This window comes from Mauremys mutica, chromosome 4 (assembly GCF_020497125.1).
Source record: "Mauremys mutica isolate MM-2020 ecotype Southern chromosome 4, ASM2049712v1, whole genome shotgun sequence".
NCBI classification, from domain to species: domain Eukaryota; kingdom Metazoa; phylum Chordata; order Testudines; family Geoemydidae; genus Mauremys; species Mauremys mutica.
Genome location: NC_059075.1, coordinates 122,928,248 through 122,949,212, shown reverse-complemented (window position 1 = coordinate 122,949,212; position 20,965 = coordinate 122,928,248). Strand labels below are relative to the sequence as shown.

General features: G+C 43.9%; 1 protein-coding gene across 15 annotated transcripts; it reads right to left on the bottom strand.

Annotated features, from left to right (window-relative positions):
• Nucleotides 1-2,197: 2,197 nt before the first annotated feature.
• Nucleotides 2,198-14,254, bottom strand: LOC123369604 (olfactory receptor 4S2-like). 15 transcript variants are annotated; one of them, XM_045015370.1, is made up of 5 exons: nucleotides 14,116-14,254; nucleotides 13,584-13,764; nucleotides 12,683-12,737; nucleotides 9,131-9,214; nucleotides 2,198-3,366 (listed from the first exon to the last, which is right to left on the bottom strand). In XM_045015370.1, exon 5 carries the CDS (start codon nucleotides 3,320-3,322, stop codon nucleotides 2,384-2,386), a length of 939 nt encoding a protein of 312 aa, XP_044871305.1. In that variant the 5' UTR covers nucleotides 3,323-3,366; nucleotides 9,131-9,214; nucleotides 12,683-12,737; nucleotides 13,584-13,764; nucleotides 14,116-14,254; the 3' UTR covers nucleotides 2,198-2,383. The 15 variants fall into 15 exon arrangements, with proteins under 15 accessions (XP_044871305.1, XP_044871306.1, XP_044871310.1 ...); XM_045015371.1 differs by having other exon boundaries at nucleotides 13,584-13,735; nucleotides 14,116-14,247; XM_045015375.1 differs by having other exon boundaries at nucleotides 13,601-13,735; nucleotides 14,116-14,247.
• Nucleotides 14,255-20,965: the final 6,711 nt, after the last annotated feature.

Here is a 20,965-nt window from a genome sequence, read left to right as displayed (position 1 = left end):
GTGCAGTGGTAGTCAAAAAAAAGATAATAAAATGTTGAGAATCATCAGGAAAGACAGAAAATAATATATTGCCTCTATATAAATTCATGGTATGCCCACATCTCTAAAACTGCGTGCAGATGTAGTCACCCCATCTCAAAAAAGATATATCAGAATTTGAAAAAGGTTCAGAAAGGGGCAACAAAAATTATTAGAGGTATGAAACAGCTTCCATATGAGGAGAGATTAATAAGACTGGAACTTTTCAGTTTGGGAAAGAGACGACTAAGGGCGAGGGGAGAGAATATGATATAGGTCTATGAATCGTGACTGGTGTGAAGAAAGTAAATAAGGAAGTGTTATTTACTGCTCATAACACAAGAACTAGGGGTCAAAAAAATTAATAGGCAGCAGGTTTAAAATAAAGAAAAGGAAGGATTCCTTCATACAACACACAGTGAGCCTATGGAACTGTTTGCCTAAGGATGTTGTGAAGGCTAAGACTATAACAGTTCAAAAAAAGAACTAGATACATTTATGGAGAATAGGTACATCAATAACTATTAGCCAGGATGGGCAGGGATGGTTTCCCTACCCTCTGTTTGCCAGAAGCTGGGAACGGGTGACAGAGCTTGATTACCTGTTCTGTTCATTCCCTCTGAAGTACCTGGCATTGGCTACTGTTGGGAAGACAGAATACTGAGCTAGATGGACCATTGGTCTGATCCACTATGCCATTCTTACTAGTAAAGTTTCAAACTTTTTTTCCAAAATTGCTCCTGTGCTTCATTTTTCTCAATAAGACTGAAACCACGGTTGCCCTCAGTTAAGATGGCCAGGACTGCTCCACAGCCTTTGCAGATGGCAATGAGGTTGCCCCTAGTAAAATGGCCACTGCCTCCCTTTCACTCCAAGGAGACAGAAGCCAGATGGCTGCTTCCCTTTTGTGCTAAAAATCTCCATTAATATCTGATTAGTTTCATTCTCTTTTAAAATTATCATGGCTTTACAACAACAGGATACAATATAAAATGGTATATTTATCAGGCAAGGACAGAAGAATCCCATGCACAGCTACAGGCTGGGGCCTGACTGGCTAAGCAGCAGTTCTGCAGAAAAGGACCTGGGGATTACAGTGGACGAGGAGCTGGATATGACTCAGTGTACCCTTATTCCAAGAAGGCTAACAGGATACTTGGCTGCATTAGTAGAAGCATTGCCAGCACATCAAGGGAAGTGATTATTCCCCTCTATTTGGCACTGGTCAGACCACATCTGGAGTATTGCTTCTAGTTCTGGGTCTCCCACTACAGAAAGGATGTGGACAAATTGGAAAGAGTCCAGTGGAGGGCAATTAGCATGATTAGGGGGCTGGGGCACTTGATTTATGAGGAGAGGCGGAGGGAACGGGGCTTATTTAGTCTGAAGAAGTGAAGAGTGAGGGGGGATTTGATATCAGCCTTCAACTACCTGAAGGGGGGCTCCAAAGAATCATAGAATTCAAGATCAGAAGGGACCATTATGATCATCTAGTCTGACCTCCTGCAAGAGGACGGAGCTAGGCTGTTCTCAGTGGTGGCAGATGACAGAACAAGGAGCAATAGTCTCAAGTTGCAGTGTGGGAGGTCTAGGTTGGATATTAGGAAACCTATTTCACTAGGAGGGTGGTAAAGTAGTGGAATGGGTTACCCAGGGAAGTGGTGGAATCTCCATCCTTAGAGGTTTTTAAGGTTAGGCTTGACCAAGCCCTAGCTGGGATGATTTAGTTGATCTTGGTCCTGCTTTGAGCAGGGGGTTAGACTAGATGATCTCCTGAGGTCTCTTCCAACCATAATCTATGATTCTATGTCAGCTGTTGGTTTTCCACTGGGTGGAATAAATTAGTGTATACAGAAAGAAACATTCTATTAAAAAGAAGTTGAGATGGAGCGGGCAGAATTGTGGCTGACTGGATGGTGTACTTGAACTGTGCTTTTCCTATTTTCATTTTATCATTGTATTCTTTATTCCTATAGTGGTAACAGCTACAAGCCCCACCATGAGCCAGAGCCCTCATTTTAAAGGTGTTGTACAGACACAAAACAAAAAGACAGCCACTACTCCAAAGAGCTTACACTCTAAGTAAAATTTGGTTAATGTTGGAGTCTTTTGAATGTTCACCATCACAGAATGATTCCCAGGGTATCCATTATTTATTAATTAGAAGTTTAGTGTCTCAATAATCTTACCAATATGAACATTTAAAATAGAACCATTGCAGTTGCTGAAAGAGGTTTGTCTGTTTTCTGCATTCATGGGAAAACAAGGGGAATGTTCACTGATGAACTGAAAGCAAGACATTTATTTAAAATCTCTCATGAACATTATCCTGTTCCTCCTGGTTTGTATAACATAATTCTGCATGTCACTCTTTTGATTTCCCATCTGACATCACTTTTCTGCTCCATAATTTTCTCATGGCACTTTTCACCTCCTCATTTCTTAGTGTGTAGATCAGCGGATTCAGCATGGGGGTGATAATGGTGTAGAACACAGCAACCATCTTGTCCTCTGATAAGTGGCTAGAAGGTCGGATGTAGGTGAACGTGCAAGGCCCAAAAAATAAAATCACTACAGCAATATGGGAGCCACAGGTGGAGAGAGCTTTACGACGCCCTTCAGAAGAACGTGTCCTCAAGGAGATTAAGATCACAATGTAGGATATAACCAAGAGAAGGAAACAACCCAAAGCAATCATCCCGCTATTAGCGACAACTATGATGCCGACAACATAGGTGTCAGTACAAGCCAGTTGTAGCAAAGGGTGAACATCACAGAAATAATGGTCAATCTCATTGGGCCCACAGAAGGGTAAATGGGTGGTTATAAGAGTCTGTACCATGGAATGCACAAAGCCCCCTACCCATGAGGCCGCCACCATCTGGCCACATACGCGCCTGGTCATGATGGTTGTGTAGTGGAGGGGTTTGCAGATTGCAATGTAGCGATCATAGGCCATCACTGTGAGGATGAAGATCTCAGTGCAGCCAAAGAAATGGACTCCAAACAGCTGTGCTATGCAGCCAATGAAGGAGATTATTTTTTTCTCAGTGAGGAAGTCTGCAATCATTTTGGGGGCTGTGACAGATGAGTAGCAGATGTCTACAAAGGACAGGTAACTCAGGAAGAAATACATGGGTGAGTTCAGATGCTGACTGCTAACTACAGTGAGAACAATGAGGAGGTTTCCAAGAACAATGCTTATATAGAAGCATAAAAACAGCACAAAACACATTTTCTGCAGCTTCTGATTCTGGGAGAGGCCTAAGAGGACAAATTCAGTCACATTGCTTATATTCATCATGTGCTCTGGTTAGGTGGTGGCTGAGTGATATAGAGCTAATTTACCTGCCAAAATAAAAGAATTATATCATTAACAGAGATATATTGACCAGTTACATGAATGTCAATCTTTATTAACCCAAGAGGTAGATATTGACCAAGGTGAAGGTAAAATCAAGATTATCTAAACAAGCAATCAATTTTTCGTTCCACTAAAATCAGGCTGTTCAATTTTCACCAATGTCAGTAGGATTCTGACCAGACTGATGTGTCAAGGTGCTTAGATTGAGTGGGGGCAGGGGGAAGTTATTAGAGTTCAATGAGGCCCACTCACCCTAAAAATCACTGCTTCACCCCGAGTGGCTGAATGGTCATTTTAATGGAACTCAGGTTTTTCTGATTTTCACCCAAATCAAGTGAATAGTATCCATTCATGCCTAGACCATTCCCTGAAATTTTATAATTGGATGTGGTTTTCAGAACTTATTGCATTACAGAACAACAAGTTTTATTGAGCCATGTCTAGGGCCACTCTTTGCTCAGTCAACTATTTCACAATGTATTATTTTACTATGGTACTACAGGAGCCAAGTATCTGAACACCTCACAGTTTAAGTTGCTTATCCTCACAACACCCCCAAGAGATAGGGAAGTGATATCAACTCCCTTTTACAAAAGAGGGCCTGAAGCACAGAGACTTTGGGCTTGTCTCCACAGTGGGGTAATGAGCACATGCAGGAGTGTGATTTTTAAAGAGCACTAATGTGTTACCCATTAGTTGGTCCAGGTAGCAGATGATTGTGTGCAATAACGGTTCCCTAGTGTACTTTCACATATTGATTTGTTTAAGATCACACAGGGTATATGTGATAGAGCACAAAATCAAACCCAACTTTTCTGGGTCACTTGCAAATGGTCTAGCAACTGGGCCATCCTGCCGCATTGATGTAGCTTCAAGATCTGCCCCTCTAATTTTTGTAGGAGAGTTAATAAAAGTAACCCTATGAGTTCAAACATCTCATGCATGGGTCCAGTATTCAGTAAAGTCAGTGGAAAGACTCCCATTGATGTCAATGGGCTTTGGAGCAGAAATCAAGTTCTCTATGACAATGTTTGGGTAGTTTAGACTATATGAACAAGAAATAACAGAGGCCAAATCATACCCCCCCCCCACCCCCAAGATTGATGGGTGAAGCATCCCACCTTTCCCTTACAGAAGGTGTTTTTGCTGCATTGTTTCCCCTTTCTCTGCATACTTCAAGGGCTGGGATTCACATAAGGGGAGAGGATAAGGAGTGGGTAGGCCTACGTAGATAGGGTGAGGGATACAGATCATCCCCTCTTGGCTCAGCAGAGATTAGGTAGAAAGATTTATACAGGCTACGGCGATGCTACCTGTTCTACTGCCCCTACGCATTATAGAGAGGCCCTGTTGAGGGATGCCTAGGGTCAGCCATGGCCAGGGAGTACATGTTTCCCTGTGCACTTAATGGGAAATAGAAGAGTGCTTGGATTTGGCGTGCACTTATTAGCATTTTTACAGAATAGAATCTCACCCTGCCAACTGACCCTAGTACAGAATTCCAGAGAGGGAGGGCCAGAGCCCCAGCTGGTGTCAATCAGCTTTACTACATGGAAGTCAATGGAGCAGAGCCCCAGCTGGAGGTAAATCAGTAGAGGTCCATAGAGAATAATGATCTGACTTCCAGGTGGTATAAATTGGCATTCCATTGACATTAAACTAGGTCCTTTGATTTACACCAGCTTTGGATCTAGCCCATACTTTTTTGGCCTTGTGTTCCAAAATACTTAAAATCTAAGCCATAGGAATATTCAAAGTATGCTTGAAGAAGAGCATCCCTCTGTTATTATGGATGTATTTATTGCCTTCCCTACTCTATAGCTAGCAGTAGGCCTGCTTCTATCTAGCAAAGAAGAAATGACCATTGAGCCTTTCATACGGCATGCACCAGTTCAATGTACTGAATCTGACCATTTGTGCATGCAAAAGATCAAATAATTGCATGTACACAGTGGTACTGATCTATGCAATCACTGCATCTGCACATGTGGGTGTAGGTTTGGATAGCTCATTATTGCCTGGGACTTTTAAAATAATTAAACAATGATATTTTTCAATTAGGAAATATTCATTTCTGTCCAACAGGAAGTGAACCGAGACCACCTATGCCTTTCATACAGAAAAGTGAAAAGACATTTGGGGAGGGTGAAGTCAGCCATCTTACTCAACTCACTGTAGTTTTAGAAATGGTGTTGTTGGAGCAGGAAAACTGATGAAACAGATTGTTTTCAAGAACACACCTCTTATTAGTAAGAGCAGGGGATTGAAACAGGAAATAAAGAGAAGATTGTTGTTTTTTTTAAGTGGGATTCTTTCAGAATGCCATGAAGGATCAGTGCTTCTTTCAAAATAATTGTTATGATCAGTGATGTACATGCTTGTTTCATTTCTGTTGCCATGCTCTAACTACAGCCTGCTTCTTATTACTTAATGCCTTTTGTTCAGGCCAGAATCCAGAGTGTCCTAGACAAAGAGCAAAATCCAGACCTTTCTTTGAGAAAGTGATCCCATCAGAGACACTTCCATCCTGATAAAGTCAATGCTGTCCCTTTAACTTGTTCAGTGATGCATCAAATTGCTATGTAATCCACTAACAAACAAGGTCAATATAGACATAGACCCTACCTCTGTGTTCCCAGCCATTTGGGGAGGGGGGGTATGATCATTCTCTTGTTTTTTAAAAATGTTTCTCACCCCTCTTGCTGCGTGAAGAGACCCACACAAAAACATTGTGGTCTTAGTCAGTTTCTCCCATTTTCATTGGAAAGAGTTAACAGTTATATGGATATAGATAACCCACCCCAATCCCAGAGTGGACACTAATAGGCTATACCCTTATAAAAAAACATTTCTACTGGTATAACTGGTTCCACACTCGCTGTTGTATTAGTACAACTTTCAGTACTCTTTAAAAAAAGTCACTTCGTAGCCAAATGCATAGATTTTCAGGCCAGAAGGGACCACTAATCATAAAGTCTGAATGCCTGTATAATGTACGGTAGACTTTTACATTTTAGCCAGTTACCCCTTTGTGCCCAATAACTTGTTTAACTAAAAGCATATCTTCCAGAAAGGCATCTGGTCTTAATCTGAAGACATCAAGACATGCAGAATTCACTGCTTCCCTTGGTTCAGTGGTTAATCCCCTTCTGTTAAGAAAAGTTGCATTTTATTTCCAATTTGAATTTGTCTGGCTTTTATTTCCAGACATTGGTTCTGGTCATGCCCATCTCTGGTAGAGTAAAGAATCTTTTAGTACTTAGTATTTGCTACCTGCAAGAGTACCTACACACTTATCACTGCACCTCTTGATCACTGTGACCCTTAAATCTTTTATAGTAATTGCTTTCTAGGAGACAGTCCTCCATTCTGTAGGTATGGCCAACATTCCTTGTTCCTAGATGTATGACCTTGCAGTAGTTATACAGGCAGAAAAACTCTTTAGACCAGGCCTTCTGACATAAGTGTGGCTTATTTGATTTAACTGAATCCCCTTCCCAAGTGATATAAGCAAAGACCAAAAAGGCATGCTTATACCAGAATGAACATTTCTGCATTTGGGGTAATACTGGTATAACTATATCAATTTCAATCATTTAAGGATATACCTACATGGGAAAGTTTTGGGTAAGTCCTAATGCAGAGATTTTGGTTATGTCATAACTCAAATTAATTGACATTAATGAACACTAGAATCCTGAATCTAGATGTTCTACAAACGTTTCAGGTTGTGCTGCAGCCCAGCGTGAACCAAGACCAGGAGTAAGTATTTGAAGAATGTCTATGTCAACATGACTGTAAATGTTATGCCACTCAAATTAACTGAAGATCAGTTAATTTACAGCATGGCCAAAAATTCTCATCTAGACAAAGCCTACCTGGCCATATGGCCACACTGTAAATTGGGAAACACTGAAACTGACAATATACAAAAGTACAGTCAGATGCAGAGTAACTAAACTGGGGAAATTCCCCCCTTGCAAAAAAAATCTTAAATTACAGTAATCTTAGTTGCCCCTTGTAACAGTAGGTAGAACATTTTCAGATGGAAGTGTTACGTTTACACAGCCTGTAGTGCAGATGTAGCCTAAGTGTGATTCTCCTGCTTATGTATACATTCACACTAGCTCTAGCAAGAGTCTAAATAGTACAGCTGTGGTTGGACAGACAGCTGGGCTATTCAAAGTACATACAACCTCCCTGAAACCAGTGGGTACTTGGCATGGCTCAGCTGTGCCTTCACAGCTGCTACCCAGGCTACTGCAACTAGACTGCTCTTTATACCTGTGCTAGCTTAATGAGAGCTGCTTGTGTACATACACTTGAGCAGGGGAAATTATACCCCTCTCTCATAGTACAGGTGTAGCCTTAGGGTGTCTTTCAGATTTGAGGCAAAGGAATCAGTACTTTTTGTGGTGTGTTTATGGAGTTAGGTGCTGTACAGAGTTCTGATCCAGGACTAGGGCTCCTAGGCACTATGGAAACCACCAAGATTTTGGGCCCAGTTCATTCTTGCCCTGCACAATGGTTGCCCTTCAAACCCACTTTGCACTGACATAAGCGACTCTGGAAGATGCTGGCCAAGGAAGAATCAGGCTCAGAGCCCACAACCTTATGGCTGGTCAGCGCGCCCAGTAGGAAATGAACTGGCATCTCAATCACACAAATAAATACTAAGAAACAAAGGCTAAGAAACAAAATGGCCAAAGATACTGAACTTTTGTCTGATCTACAGATGGGGTATTTTCAGGTAAAAATAAGGCCTATTTTTGTTGAGATTGGCAACTTCAAGGCATTCTGCACACTGAGAACTTCAATGTCCATGCCTATAAATCTAGTCCCTTATCCTCACAACTAAAAACTCAGTTAATTACACCAAAGCAGTTAGTAGAATATAAAGTGTTTTATCTCCTTGTCTGTCTCATTCACCTGTTGTGTCTTCCTTTTAGGGTATGTGTACACTGCAATCAAAGTTAAGGCTGCTGCACATGTAAATGTATCTGAGCAAGCTAGCTAGATACACACCAAGGTTCTCGGGCAGGGCTGCAAAGCTCATGCTGTTGCTGCTCTGCTGTGTTGTGCCTGAGCTAGCTTTTACACTCTCATCTACATGTGCTGCAATCACATCTGATTTCAGTGTGCACATCCCCTTAGACTACATGTCCTGTGGGGCAGGGACTATAGATTTCTGCAGCATCTGGGGCTCTGACATGAATGTCCTCTGTCTAACGCAATTAGAGCTGGACAAATTTCAGCCAAAATTTTGGCCAAAAAAGATTCAGTGACACCAAAACATTTCACAAATTGGTGTTGGTGTTACTGAATTGTTTCAGCCAAAAAAGTTTAAAAATCTGAAGAAAAACAAAGGGAAGTGTTTTCATTTTTCAGTTAATGACCTTTTGAAATTTCCTTCAGTTACATTAAACTAAAGCATTCAAAAATGCTCAAAGTAAAAAAATTCAGTTTGAATGTTTCATTTGACACAATGTGAATTCTTTTCAAACTTTCACTTTGCCAAAAGATTTGGAAGTTGGTTGGACCCAAAGCTATAATTATTTTGAATTGCCAGCAATCCAAAAAAAATGTGCATGGTTCTAGTCACAATTTAACAATAGAATTTCCTGTCCACATGATTTCAGCAAGAGATAGGTGAGGCAGGCAGACAGACTAGATTAAATTTTTAAAGAATATTTCCTTTGTTGTGCTTTCCACAGTTGAAGAAAAAGCCAAACAAGCTATAAAACTTACCCTGCCTGTGTCTGCAGATTCCAGTAGTCTCCTGAGTGTTTTGGTTTTTATCTCCCCAGCTTCTACCTGCTCCTGTGATAAAATCTTTAAAGAATAAAACACGTAAAGCATGGGATGCTTTACACAGGGCTTCCTGTACTGTGGCATCAGAAAATCATTTCAGTCAAGGTCCCCTGATTTGTAAATGCCACAAAACCTGTCAGACATCCCATGCAAACTAATCTGTCACTCTCCTTTATCAATGTGGTACCTAAGTGCTTTGTACCAAGATGAAGATGAACTGATTTACTGGACTAGACAGAAGACAATCCATGAATGCAAAGTGGTTCTCTTATCCAGGTATCTCAAAGCAGCAGAAGCCAATTCTGACTTTCTGGGAAGAAAGTGATTTAAGTACCTGTCTCCATCTTGCACCCTGTAAAAATCTGTCTGGATCCTTGGGGGGGATGTCTGTGTCCTGATTGCAAAGTTATAGCAGAAATCTTTAAAGTAAGTTAGGTGCTGGTAGTAAGTCACTGACTTTGATAATGAGTTCCCAGAGGCATTTCAATATTTCCCCCTCCCCATCAGAAATAGCTGAAGGAGCAGCTGAAGTTTATATTGCATTGGACAAGTGTTTCTGGCAAATGTTTAATTAGTCCCTTTAGCTCTTCTCAGAGTTTCTCATTAAGTAGGACTGATAGATGTTAAGGCCAGCAGGAACCATTAGATCACAATCTTACCTCCTTAGCACTATAGGGTTTGGAGTCCCATGCTAAAAAGGTCCATTTATAGAGTATAAGGGAAGAAGATAATTTTTAACTTCATGTATTCAAGTGAAAACAGGTGACAAAACAAGTGTAGCCCATCTGAGTGGGTGTTACAAGTTCCACCCCCACATGCTGACCCACAGAAGGGGAGATTTTTTTTACAGCCAGAAGCTACAGGGACTTGGCTTGTTCAAGTTATTGCAGCTCATGTTTGCAGTGCTAGATACCCAGGGTCCAATCCCTGATGCATGAGCCAGGGGGCAGGCCATCACAGAAGCACTCACATGTCCCTTAACTAATGTAATAATAATGCATAGCTCTTATGGAGTGTGTCTCATCTGTAGGTATCAAAGCACTTTACAGATGAGGAAACTGAGGCAAAGTGTTGCTCAGAGTTGCCCAGCAGGCCAGCGGCAGAATCAGCACAGAACCCAGGTCTCCTAAGTCCCAGTCCAGTGCACTAGTCCCTCAACCACACCCCCTGCCAATAAAAAGATCACATATTTTGACATATGTATTTGATCCAAACACAGCTGTACAAGTCCTTTACAGTGAGCCTCAAGGAGCTCAGTCTATTTGGCTTAACAAAGAAGGTTAAGGGGTGACTTGATCAGTCTCTAGGTACCTACATGGGGAACAAATATTTAATAATGGTCTCTTCAATCTAGCAGAGAAAGAATGATTCAAAGGCTGAAAGTTGAAACTAGACAAATTCAGACTGGAAATAAGGTATGAGTTTTGGGTTTTTTTTTTTTTACGAGTGTAATTAACCACTGGAACAATTTACCAAGGGTCCTGGTGGATTCTCCGTTGCTGGCAATTTTAAAATCAAGATTGGATGTTTTTCTGAAAGATCTGCTCTAGGAATGGTTTTGGGGAAGTTCTCTGGCCTGTGTGATCCAGGTGGTCAGACTAGATGGTCATAGTAGTTCCTTCTAGCCTTGGAAGTCTATGAATTATAGAGATGGTAGATTTGCTAAAAAGCCCTCTTAATCTAGAGGAGACACGCACAATAAGAGCCAATAGCTGGAAGCTGAAGCTGGACAAATTCAAACTGGAAGGTACAATTTTTTAATTGAGACAGTACCACCAAACAAGCTAGCAAGCACAGTGGTGGATATACCATATCTTGATGTCTTCAGATCAAGAGTGGATGCCTCTCTGGAAGATACGATTTAGTTAAACAAGTTATTGGGCTCAATTCAGGGGTAATGAGTGAAATTTAATGATCTATGATATACAGGAGGTCAAATAGGCAGATTTAAAAACAAACAAAAGGAAGTACTTCTTGACACATTGTAGTCAACCTGTGGAACTCATTGCCAGGGGATGTTATGAAGGCCAAAAGTATAACTGGGTTCAAAATAAAATTAGTTAAGTTCATGCAGGATTGGTCCAATCAGTGACTATTAGCCAAGATGGTCAAGGAAGCAACTCCATGCTTTGGGCATCTAAGCCTCTGACTTAGAAAACCTGGGACTGAACAGGGGATAGATCACTCAATTGCCCTTTTCTGTTCAGTCCCTCTGAAGCATCTTGCACTGGCCACTTGTGGAAGACAGGATACTGGGCTAGATGAACCATAGGTGTGACCCAGTATGGCTATATCATCTAATTTAAGAACAATGGTCCCTTCTGGCCTTGAAATCTATGCCAATAGTGTTTGTGTAAAAGAAGTAGAGGAAAGCTGAGCCCATGCTAATATTTTGCAATTCCTCTCAGACATACTAATGCCTATTTTACAGTGAGATCTTGGACCTGTTCCAGTTTGGGGGAAATCTACCAAACATGTTCTTCATGTTATACACAGCTGACTTGCAATTCCTTGAATGATAAGCTACTAGAACCAGAAAGTAATTCAGGAAACATAGCAAACAGAAGGCATCCTTAATGAAAAACTATGAACTATTTCATGATTCTTTCAAGGTAAGGCTGATTTTTCCACTGTGGGGAAAGGACAATCAGGCCCATAGGGTTTCTATCCCTTTCCCAGAAAGGAAAAGGGAGCCAGCATGTGCTTATTTCTTGAATGGATAGCATGTTACTGTCAGCTGCTCTTTACCTCTGGCCCCACACTTTGGCCAGTTAGTTCTGCAGGCAGAAGAATCTCTGGTGCCCCCTGCTGCTGACTTCACATATCACAGGCAGCCACTTAATTTCAGATCTCTCTCCTTGGGCATACAGCTTGGCATACAAACTTAATATGTTTAGAAGTAGCAGCTGTGTTAGTCTGTATCCACAAAAACAGGAGTACTTGTGGCACCTTAGACACTAACAATTTTATTTGAGCATAAGCTTTCCCACAAAAGCTTATGCTCAAATAAATGTGTTAGTCTCTAAGCTTAATATGCAGATCTTGGTCTCCTTGACAGACCAAGGAGTAATGGTCCCAAGTTGCAGTGGGGGAGCTTTAGGTTGGATATGAGGAAAAACATTTTTCACTAGGAGGATGGTGAAGCACTGGAATCGGTTACCTAGGGAGATGGTGGTATCTCTCTCCTTAGAGGTTTTTAAGGTCAGGCTTGGCAAAGCCCTGGCTGGGATGATTTAGTTGGGGATTGGTCCTGCTTTGAGCAGGGGTTTGGAGTAGATGACCTCCTGAGGTCCCTTCCAACTCTGATATTCTATGATGCTACATAAGCAACAAAATGTTAGGTTTAGGTGAGGGCTAAGACATCAGAGAGTTTCTTCTGCCTGCAGCATGAAATGGACATTCTGTGGCCCTCATTTTAGTGGAAATCAGGCTGTTGAAGCCTTCCCCCACACCTCCATCCATCCATTACCCATTAGCTGAGCCCCTCACCCTCATTCTAGCCAGTCTCTCCAGCTAGGCCTCTTGCCTCCCACTGGGCAATAACCTGGAAGAAAAAACTGATAAAGTTTATAGACAATTAATAACTTCAGTAAAGTTAAGATCAGCATCCTACCACTGAGAGATCAAGTCCAGGTAGGCTCATTTTAATAATGAGGCAACGAGTCAAAAAGGACCTAATGACAAAAGTAAGGAAATTAAAATCCTTAGAGCACCCATGGCAATGACTCAAGCAGCCATAATAGATTCCAGAAGGTACTTATCCCCCAAGTCACAAAACCAGAAGTGGGAAGGGAAAAAACCACACACCTCCATGTAGCTGAATGGCAAAGCTCAAGAAATTAGCTGAGCCAAACGGTATCCTTCAGAAAATGGAATTCTAATCCCCAGGAATCCAAAAGCACATTCACAACAGCACATAAAGTGTAAAATGGAAGTAGGAGGGCCAAGAGGGAACTTGAAAAGAAAGTAGTCAAGGACCTAAAAGCCACTAGCTCTATATTCTTTCATTAGAAAGACCAGGGCTGGCTCCAGGGCTTTTGGCACCCCAAGCAGTGAGAAAAAAGCTGCAATCGTGATCAGCAGCAGTTCAGCTGTGCTGCTCTCTTCTTCAGCAGCAATTCAGCAGCAGGTCCTTCCCTCCGAGAGGAACTGAGGGACCCGCCGCTGAATTGACAAAGAGCCTGATGTGCTGCCCGTTCCTCTTGGCCGCCCCAAGCACCTGCTTGCTGAGTTGGTGCCTGGAGCCAGCCCTGAGAAAGATTGTCAGAATCAGTGATATATGCAGTGTAGCCATGTCACTCTCAGGATATTAGAAGGAATATCTTTCATTGGACAACTTCTGCAGGTGAGAGACATGTTTTTGATCTTGAATAAGCTCTGTGGGGCTCACAAGTTTCTCTTGCTCACTGTAATGGTGTGGAACCCATCTCTTGTGAGCACCCCTTCTGGTCAGGTATCTGCACTTCTCTCAGTTTTCAGTGACTTCTTCTGGCAGTTTCTCATGACTCAGCCCTCCATCCACTGTCTTGACAGAGTCACTGTCTGTACAGAACACAATTCAAACAGACCCCCTTCCAGGGTATTAATCCAACAAAGTCTTTAAGCACTCTTGGCCCTAGTAAGGGGCTATACCCACAGTGCTTCCTCCCTGGAGACTTTTCCACTCTGGTCTGTTCTCACTCCAGCTTGGCCTCCTAACAGTTTAAATCCCCTTCTGGGGGGTTATGACTGTGCAGTTGTAGGACACTTCCCCTGTGGCCTATGGGGGTGGGAGAAGAACTAGGCCCACCCACTACTCCAGGTTCCAGCCCAGGGACCCTAAGAATAGTAGCCACATGCCACCATGTCCCTTAATTAAACTGCTTTCAGTTCCCTGGATCACTTTCCCAAAGCCCCAGCCTTCACTGATGTTTCATCCTTACCTCAGGGCTCTTCTGTGTCCAGGCCCAGCAGCCAGCCAGGAGCTCTTTCTTGCTCCCCAAGTCCCTGCCAACACTTAACTGTCCATGGTGGTGCAGTTACCTCTAGCCAGCCAGGAGCACTATCTGCACTCCTGTGACTCTAACACAGAACTGATACTGAGCAGCAGGGCAGCTTCTTTTATACTACCCTGCAACCCTCTGATTGGCTAGCCCCTTGAAGCCTCCCCATGATTGGCTGCTTGGAGGACTTAGCTCCCCTACTCCTTTTTTGTGACAGATATTATAGGACCCTGAAGCCTACAGCAGGGACCCCTTCACTGTCTATATCCTGAACTTGGGTATTGCTGATTTTGGCTTCCTCCTCTTCACAGCTGCTTTTCACATCATCAGCGTAGTTCAATATTTACATGTTTTAATGTAGCTCATTTTTACTTATGGATATCATTTAACATGTAGGCTCTGTTCCCATACAACACAAACCTGTATCTCCTGAGGACCATCAGATCCAAGAGGTGTGTGTCCAACCTCTATCCTTTTTAAATACAACAAATCCTGCATTTTGTCAAGGGGTTAGATTAGATGACCCTTGCAGTCCCGTCTAGCCCCGTGGTTCTATGATTCCATGATTCTACCTCATCTACTGCAGATGCCGCCACCCAAAGCAATTGTCTGCCATTGTATGAGCCCTGCTGTGTGCACAGTGCAGACCACACCAGGCCCCACCCCGGACACTGAACAGGCCCCACGAGGCCCCACTCAGAACACTGCACAGACCTCACCTGGCCCCTCAGACACTGCACAGAATTGTTCACAGGGGGCTGAGGGCAATTTGGACTTTTAATCTGATAAGAGGGCATCCCTCCATTAATCTAGGACCTGGTGACTCAGTATATTGCACTACTGCTGGGGATACAGGCCTGTGTGACTCTCCTGGGGCCTCTGAATGGGCCTGTGTTCTAAATGAGGTTTTGTCCCTGCCTAGATCCAGGGTTGTGGAAGGGAACCAGGACACTGGACCAAGTGGGGAGGCAACAGGCCTCTCTGTTACATGATTTGGGATTAGACATCCAGCTAACAAAACTCAGGGTGTCCCTGCCAGAAAGGAATCAATAAAGAACCTGGCCTGAGTTGTAGGCAATAAGATCTATGGTTTGGTGATCTTGGGCAGAGGTTGATATTCTAAATGCGCCCGTGTCCTGGCTGGCGGTGGAGCATCCGCCAAAATGCCGCCAAATTTCTGCAGCAACACCTCTCAATGATGCCACTTGTCAGCGGCAAGCAGCGTCGTCGCCGAAATGCCGCAAGCAGCGTCATCCTGCTCCACCGCCGCCACGGTCCTTCGTCTGGAGCAGGAATCATAGAATATCAGGGTTGGAAGAGACCTCAGGAGGTCATCTAGTCCAACCCCCTGCTCAAAGCAGGACCAATCCCCAGACAGATTGTTACCCCAGTTTCCTAAATGACCCTCTCAATGATTGAACTCACAACCCTGGGTTTAGCAGGCCAATGCTAAAACCACTGAGCTATCCCTCCCCCAGTTTGAATCCCTGGCAATTGAAGGCAATGCAAGGGCCCTGCCCAAAGCACCAGTTACAGAAATGCAGAGACAACTTTCTCTAATAGATCTGCCCCAGCCTAGCTGCCTCTAAGAGTCGTCTCCACTCCCAGGAGACTCATGGGATGACACCAGTCCTGCTATTAGCCATGTGATGCTTTCTGCACTTCATCCCTACCATGATTTCACAGATGAATGAGGAGCTGAGGGTTGTGTGTCTCTCCTCTCCCATCAGTTGGGGTTGGGGAGCGGTATAGCTTTGTACAGATGGCTGCTACAGTCTTCCCCAGGCTACCTTGCTCAACCACCAAATATGACAGCTCTGTCCCTTTGGTGGCCACCTTAAAGTGATCAAGAAAGCAGAATATTGTTGGTTCTGTCTCCTTTTTGCTAACATGTGTATGAGAGACAGAGGCTGATGGGGAGACCGGCATACCGCAGCAGAGTTTCAGCATGACAGAGCTGAGCACAACATCTTTGCACTTGACTGGGTCCAGCCTGCATTATGGGATAAAATGTAGGACTGGATTCCCAAATGGCAGTTCAGTAGCAGCCATCAAGAGCGTCACTCTGTAGAGGAATGGGATTGTCCTCTGGTTCCTTAGCTTCCGCATGAAGAGGAACCCTTTCATAGCTTACAGGCTGTTGCTGACTTTGGCTACCTCTTCTGCCTAATGTTACACCTAACTAGTGATGATCAATATTTCTTTCATGTTTAGTTTAGGAACTCTGTATTCAATGCTGAGACAATATGAGTTTCTGATACTTTTTCATGTAGATAATGAGTTGTATCTCCTAATGGTCATCAACACTGAGGGGCATCTGTATATCCTCTATCCAATCTGGTGTCAGTTTCAACAGCCAAAACACTTGTCTGCCATTAGAGTCACAAGATTTAAGGCCAGAAGGGACCACTGGATCATCTAGTCTTTCCTCCTGTATGTCACAGGCCACATTGTGTGTGCCTCACTGTGGATTCTCTCCTGCCTGCCCTCTGTACTGGAGTTATTTGTTTTGTCGGTTTATTTCACAATGGTGGCAGAATTTAAATGCCCTCTGCCTTCTGGATTTGCTGCTTTCCACTGATCCCATTGTTCTCTTCAATCTGACCCTGTTCATCAAGATCTGATGTAGCTCTCAAAAAAGGTAATCAGGAAACATTTACACAATTATCCCAGTCAGCATCCTCTTCTTCCTATTTTTCTCTTTCTTTCAGTGCCCTGCCTTTCCTTGATCATTATTTTGATAACATTATTCTTAATATCACTGATTTTGGCTTTGGTTTGACTCCCCTCTACAAGCAGTGCCCTCAACCCAGTTATTTAGTTCCTACTCAGAAGCTACCCAGAAGAGGTGAGCTAATAAGCCCCAGAGAGTCTTCAAATATACAGCAAGTCCCAGAGAAGGAGGGGAGACTGCCCAATGGAGACGCAGTAATGGTGCTCAGTTAAAACCCAAGAGAGCAAGCTTGGAATATTCTGGAGACATCTCTAGATCATAGAATCAAAAGAAGTTGAGATGGAGAAGACATACAAGGGCATTTACTATATCCCCCCATTCCTCCCATTAGAGCTAGATCATTCCCTGAGGTGTATTCTCCAGCATGCTGTCTAAGGTCACATCTTCACTACCCGCCAGATTGGCGGGTAGTAATCGATCTATCGGGGATCAATTTATCGCGTCTCGTCTAGACATGATAAATTGATCCCCGAATCGACGCCCGTACTCCACCTCGGCAGGAGGAGTAAGCGGAGTTGATGGGGGAGCCGCAGCGGTTGACTTGCCGCCGTGAGGACGGCCAGGTAAGTCGAACTAAGATACTTCGACTTCAGTTACGCGAATATCAGTCTCATAAGGCCTGATCATGCTCTAATTGAAATCAGTAGCCAAATTCCCATGGACTTCAATGGAAGCAGGATCATGCCCATAATACTCATTCTCTTTGATTTAGAGACCTGGTCCGGATGTGTGACTAACTCTTCTGCAAAAGCTGGTTGGGAGTAAGTCCTTTCAGCCGGAAAACTATCCAAATAAATGTGCTATGTAAAAATCTGCAGTGCAAAAAAAAAAAAATCACTACCATCCAGTAGTGAGCTCTATTGCACAGAGACAATGAGGGCCCTAGAACTACAATTCCCATGAGACACTGAGGCATTTCAGGTGGATGGCTATTAATGTCAAAACACAAAATGAAGCAAAACATTGCATTTTGCATTGCAAAACTAAAATAAATGATTTTGACTGGAGTTGTCCTCCAATACATTTTTTTATTTCAGTTTTCTGGATAGAAAGTTCCATATAAATTTTGTTTTTTTTCCCTATAGAGACTGTCAGTTTTGACAGAACTCCATTTTTCTATTGGGTAGAGGTGATGAGAGACAGAGTGGGAAGACCCTTGCTTCTATCCATTCGTTTGCAGGCCACAGTACTTGTCTGGGAGCCCCAAGGGCAGTAAACTTTATGGCAAAAAGGGTGCAGTAGCCTATTTCCTTAGGCAAATCTCACATAAGATAAGACTTTAGCTCTCCAGGACAGGCACTCTCAGGCCTTGCTACAGCATCCCCACCAACATGGGCAGACAAAAACCCCAACAGATTCTAATTTGCACGTGTTTGCATATGTTTGTGCCCCAGTTATAGGGCTGAAAGATCTGTTCTGGCTCAAGCAGATGTTCAGGAATCACTTGCCTCTGTTATGCAAGAGGTCAGATTAGATTATCATAATGGGCCTTGCTGGCTTTACAGTCTGTTAATCTTACCTGAGTAGTAACTCCTGGGCTCCGGTTACCCATTATCAGGTGGGGAAGAGTCTTGGTGACTTGCTTTCTCTTGGACCGTCCCCAGCCCTGGAATGCTTTTTAATCATGTCTGTCCCTGGACTGAAAGCCTTTCTCTCCTCCAGGAAAAACCTTTATTTCATTGGCGGGGAGGGTTTCAGGGGTTGTCAAGTCACTCCAGCCTGTGGTCCAGGGAAGTTGTCTCCCTGGCTCTTGTGTCTGGCCTCTGGGTGGCTACGCCAGAGCCAGCTTGGTTCATGCAGATCGAGAGGAATAGGGCAGGGTTTCTACCCTCTCCCAACTCAAAGTCGTATGCATTTTCACTGAGCATCTTAAGCTGCCCTGGGTAACAGAGCCCTGTGTTTCTGTCTTCCCATTAGCTTGCTCTGGTAGCACTGATGGACACTGGATCAAGCCTCCATGATAATTCCCCAGTGAAATATCACAAGGAATGTCTTTTAATGTTCCTGCTACCCGCATGGGCCTTTACAGGAAGCTGGGCAGGAGGCAGGGCAAATAGTTTTACCCTAGATGCTTTTACCCACATTTGGCTGCCTCCCAACCTCTGGGGCGGTTTCTCCACATGGGGCTTGAGTAGGGGGCGGGCTGTGCCTGTGTCCCTCCATTCCTAAACTGTCCCCCCAACTAACTTCCACCTGCCACCCCCATTGGGGATTGGGTATGTCTATCCGCATTAGGATACAGCAGGATATATGTATATAACCATAGTAATGTAAGACTAGAAGGGGCCTTGAGAGGTCGTCCAATCCATCCCCCTGAGCTGAGGCAGGATTAAGTATAACTTAGAACATTCCCGACAGGTGTTTTTCTAGCCTTTTCTTAAAATATATTGATGACAAAGGAGTGATGTTAGCAGGGTGTACATTGTACATTCTGGGTGAGCTGGCAGCCCCCTACTATCCAAGTCCTGGGCTCCTCGACTCCCAGCTCTGCCGATGCCCCTCAACCGCAACCCACAGCCTCCCTGCTATTCCAGTCCTGGAGTCTAACTTTTCCTCCTATATTCTGAAATATCAGGACTATGCTCTGACCCAGTATGTCACTGTTGTGTGTTACTATGGAACAGCAGTACCTGAGGTTTTGCTGCCTCCATATGAACAGGGGCGGCTCTAGGATTTCCGCCGCCCCAAGCAGGGCGGCAGGCCGTGGGGGGCGCTCTGCCAGTCGCCGGTCCCGCGGCGCCGGTGGACCTCTCGCAGACGTGCCTGTGGAGGGTCCACTGGTCCCGCGGCTCCGGCAGACCTCCCGCAGACATGCCTGCGGAAGGTCCACTGGTCCCGCGGCGCCGGTGGACCTTCCGCAGGCATGTCTGCGGGAGGTCCGCCGGAGCCGCCTGCCGCCCTCCCGCGGGACGCCGCCCCAAGCGCGCGCTTGGGTCTGGAGCCGGCCCTGCATATGAATAGATAAAAAATTGCAATTGCTGCTGCTCTCTCTCTCTCTCTCTCTCTCCTTCAGTTTTCCATAGTGGCTGTCAGCACAATGTCTAAGCAGTCCATGAACAGGATAGGAATTCTCCTGAAAATCCCTTTACAAACACTCACCACTTGCTGTTTTCTGTACATTTCAGTATTTGCATCTTAAAATGCGTTCTTGACAAATCTATACATTCTGTGTGTTTTTCTCTATATTAATCGGTAAAGTAATTTCCAGATATATCAGATTGTACTGTATTAAGGAGGGGCTAGGGTGATTTGATTTTGGTATTTAGCCTTGTAGTGTGTGGATTGGACACTTTTCTGGTAGACCTTGGGGCTTGACCGGCCAAGGGATGCTGCACAGGAGTCACAGGCTGGTTCTTAGCCTCCAATCCCACACTCACTCACAAACCTTACAGCAAGAGTCAATTACAAAATGTGAGACACCGAAATTCTCCAACAGATCCGCCTCAGCCTAGATGCCACACAATATATAGCATGGGCCCGGAGAACTTGGTGATATGAAGTTTCAAGACAGATGCAAAAGTCACCACAAATGTTACAGAAATATGCTAATTGGGAAAACCAGCAAAAATTTAAACAAGGAAGAATGTGGAAACTGTTGTGGCAATTAGCAGAGCCAGGTTACTACCTAAATAAACCAGGATCCTTTCACAGATTGCTACGATATCTATCCCTGAGAACTAATCTTTGACAAGCTGTTTCCTTTACGTTCAGCAGATCAGAGAGGGGAGCAGAGTTCTGACACTGCCTGATATTTGATAACATCAGTGCTGGTGAGAAGCCCAGATGCACATTTTTGCACATTTACATGTAATTGGGGTGACCAGACAGCAAGTGTGAAAAATCAGGACAGAAGGTGTGTGTGGGGGGGGGAGGGGTGTAATAGGCACCTATATAATACAAAACCCAAATATCAGAACTGTCCCTATAAAACCTGGACATATGGTCACCCTATGTGTAATCAGGGTTAGAAGGGACCTCAGGAGGTCCAACCCCCTGCTCAAAGCAGGACCAATCCCCAACTAAATCATCACAGCCAGGGCTTTGTCAAGCCTAATC

Bases quoted from the DNA above. Each gene is read 5' to 3' on its own strand.
- LOC123369604 (XM_045015370.1), bottom strand. From the start codon at position 3,322: ATGATGAATATAAGCAATGTGACTGAATTTGTCCTCTTAGGCCTCTCC.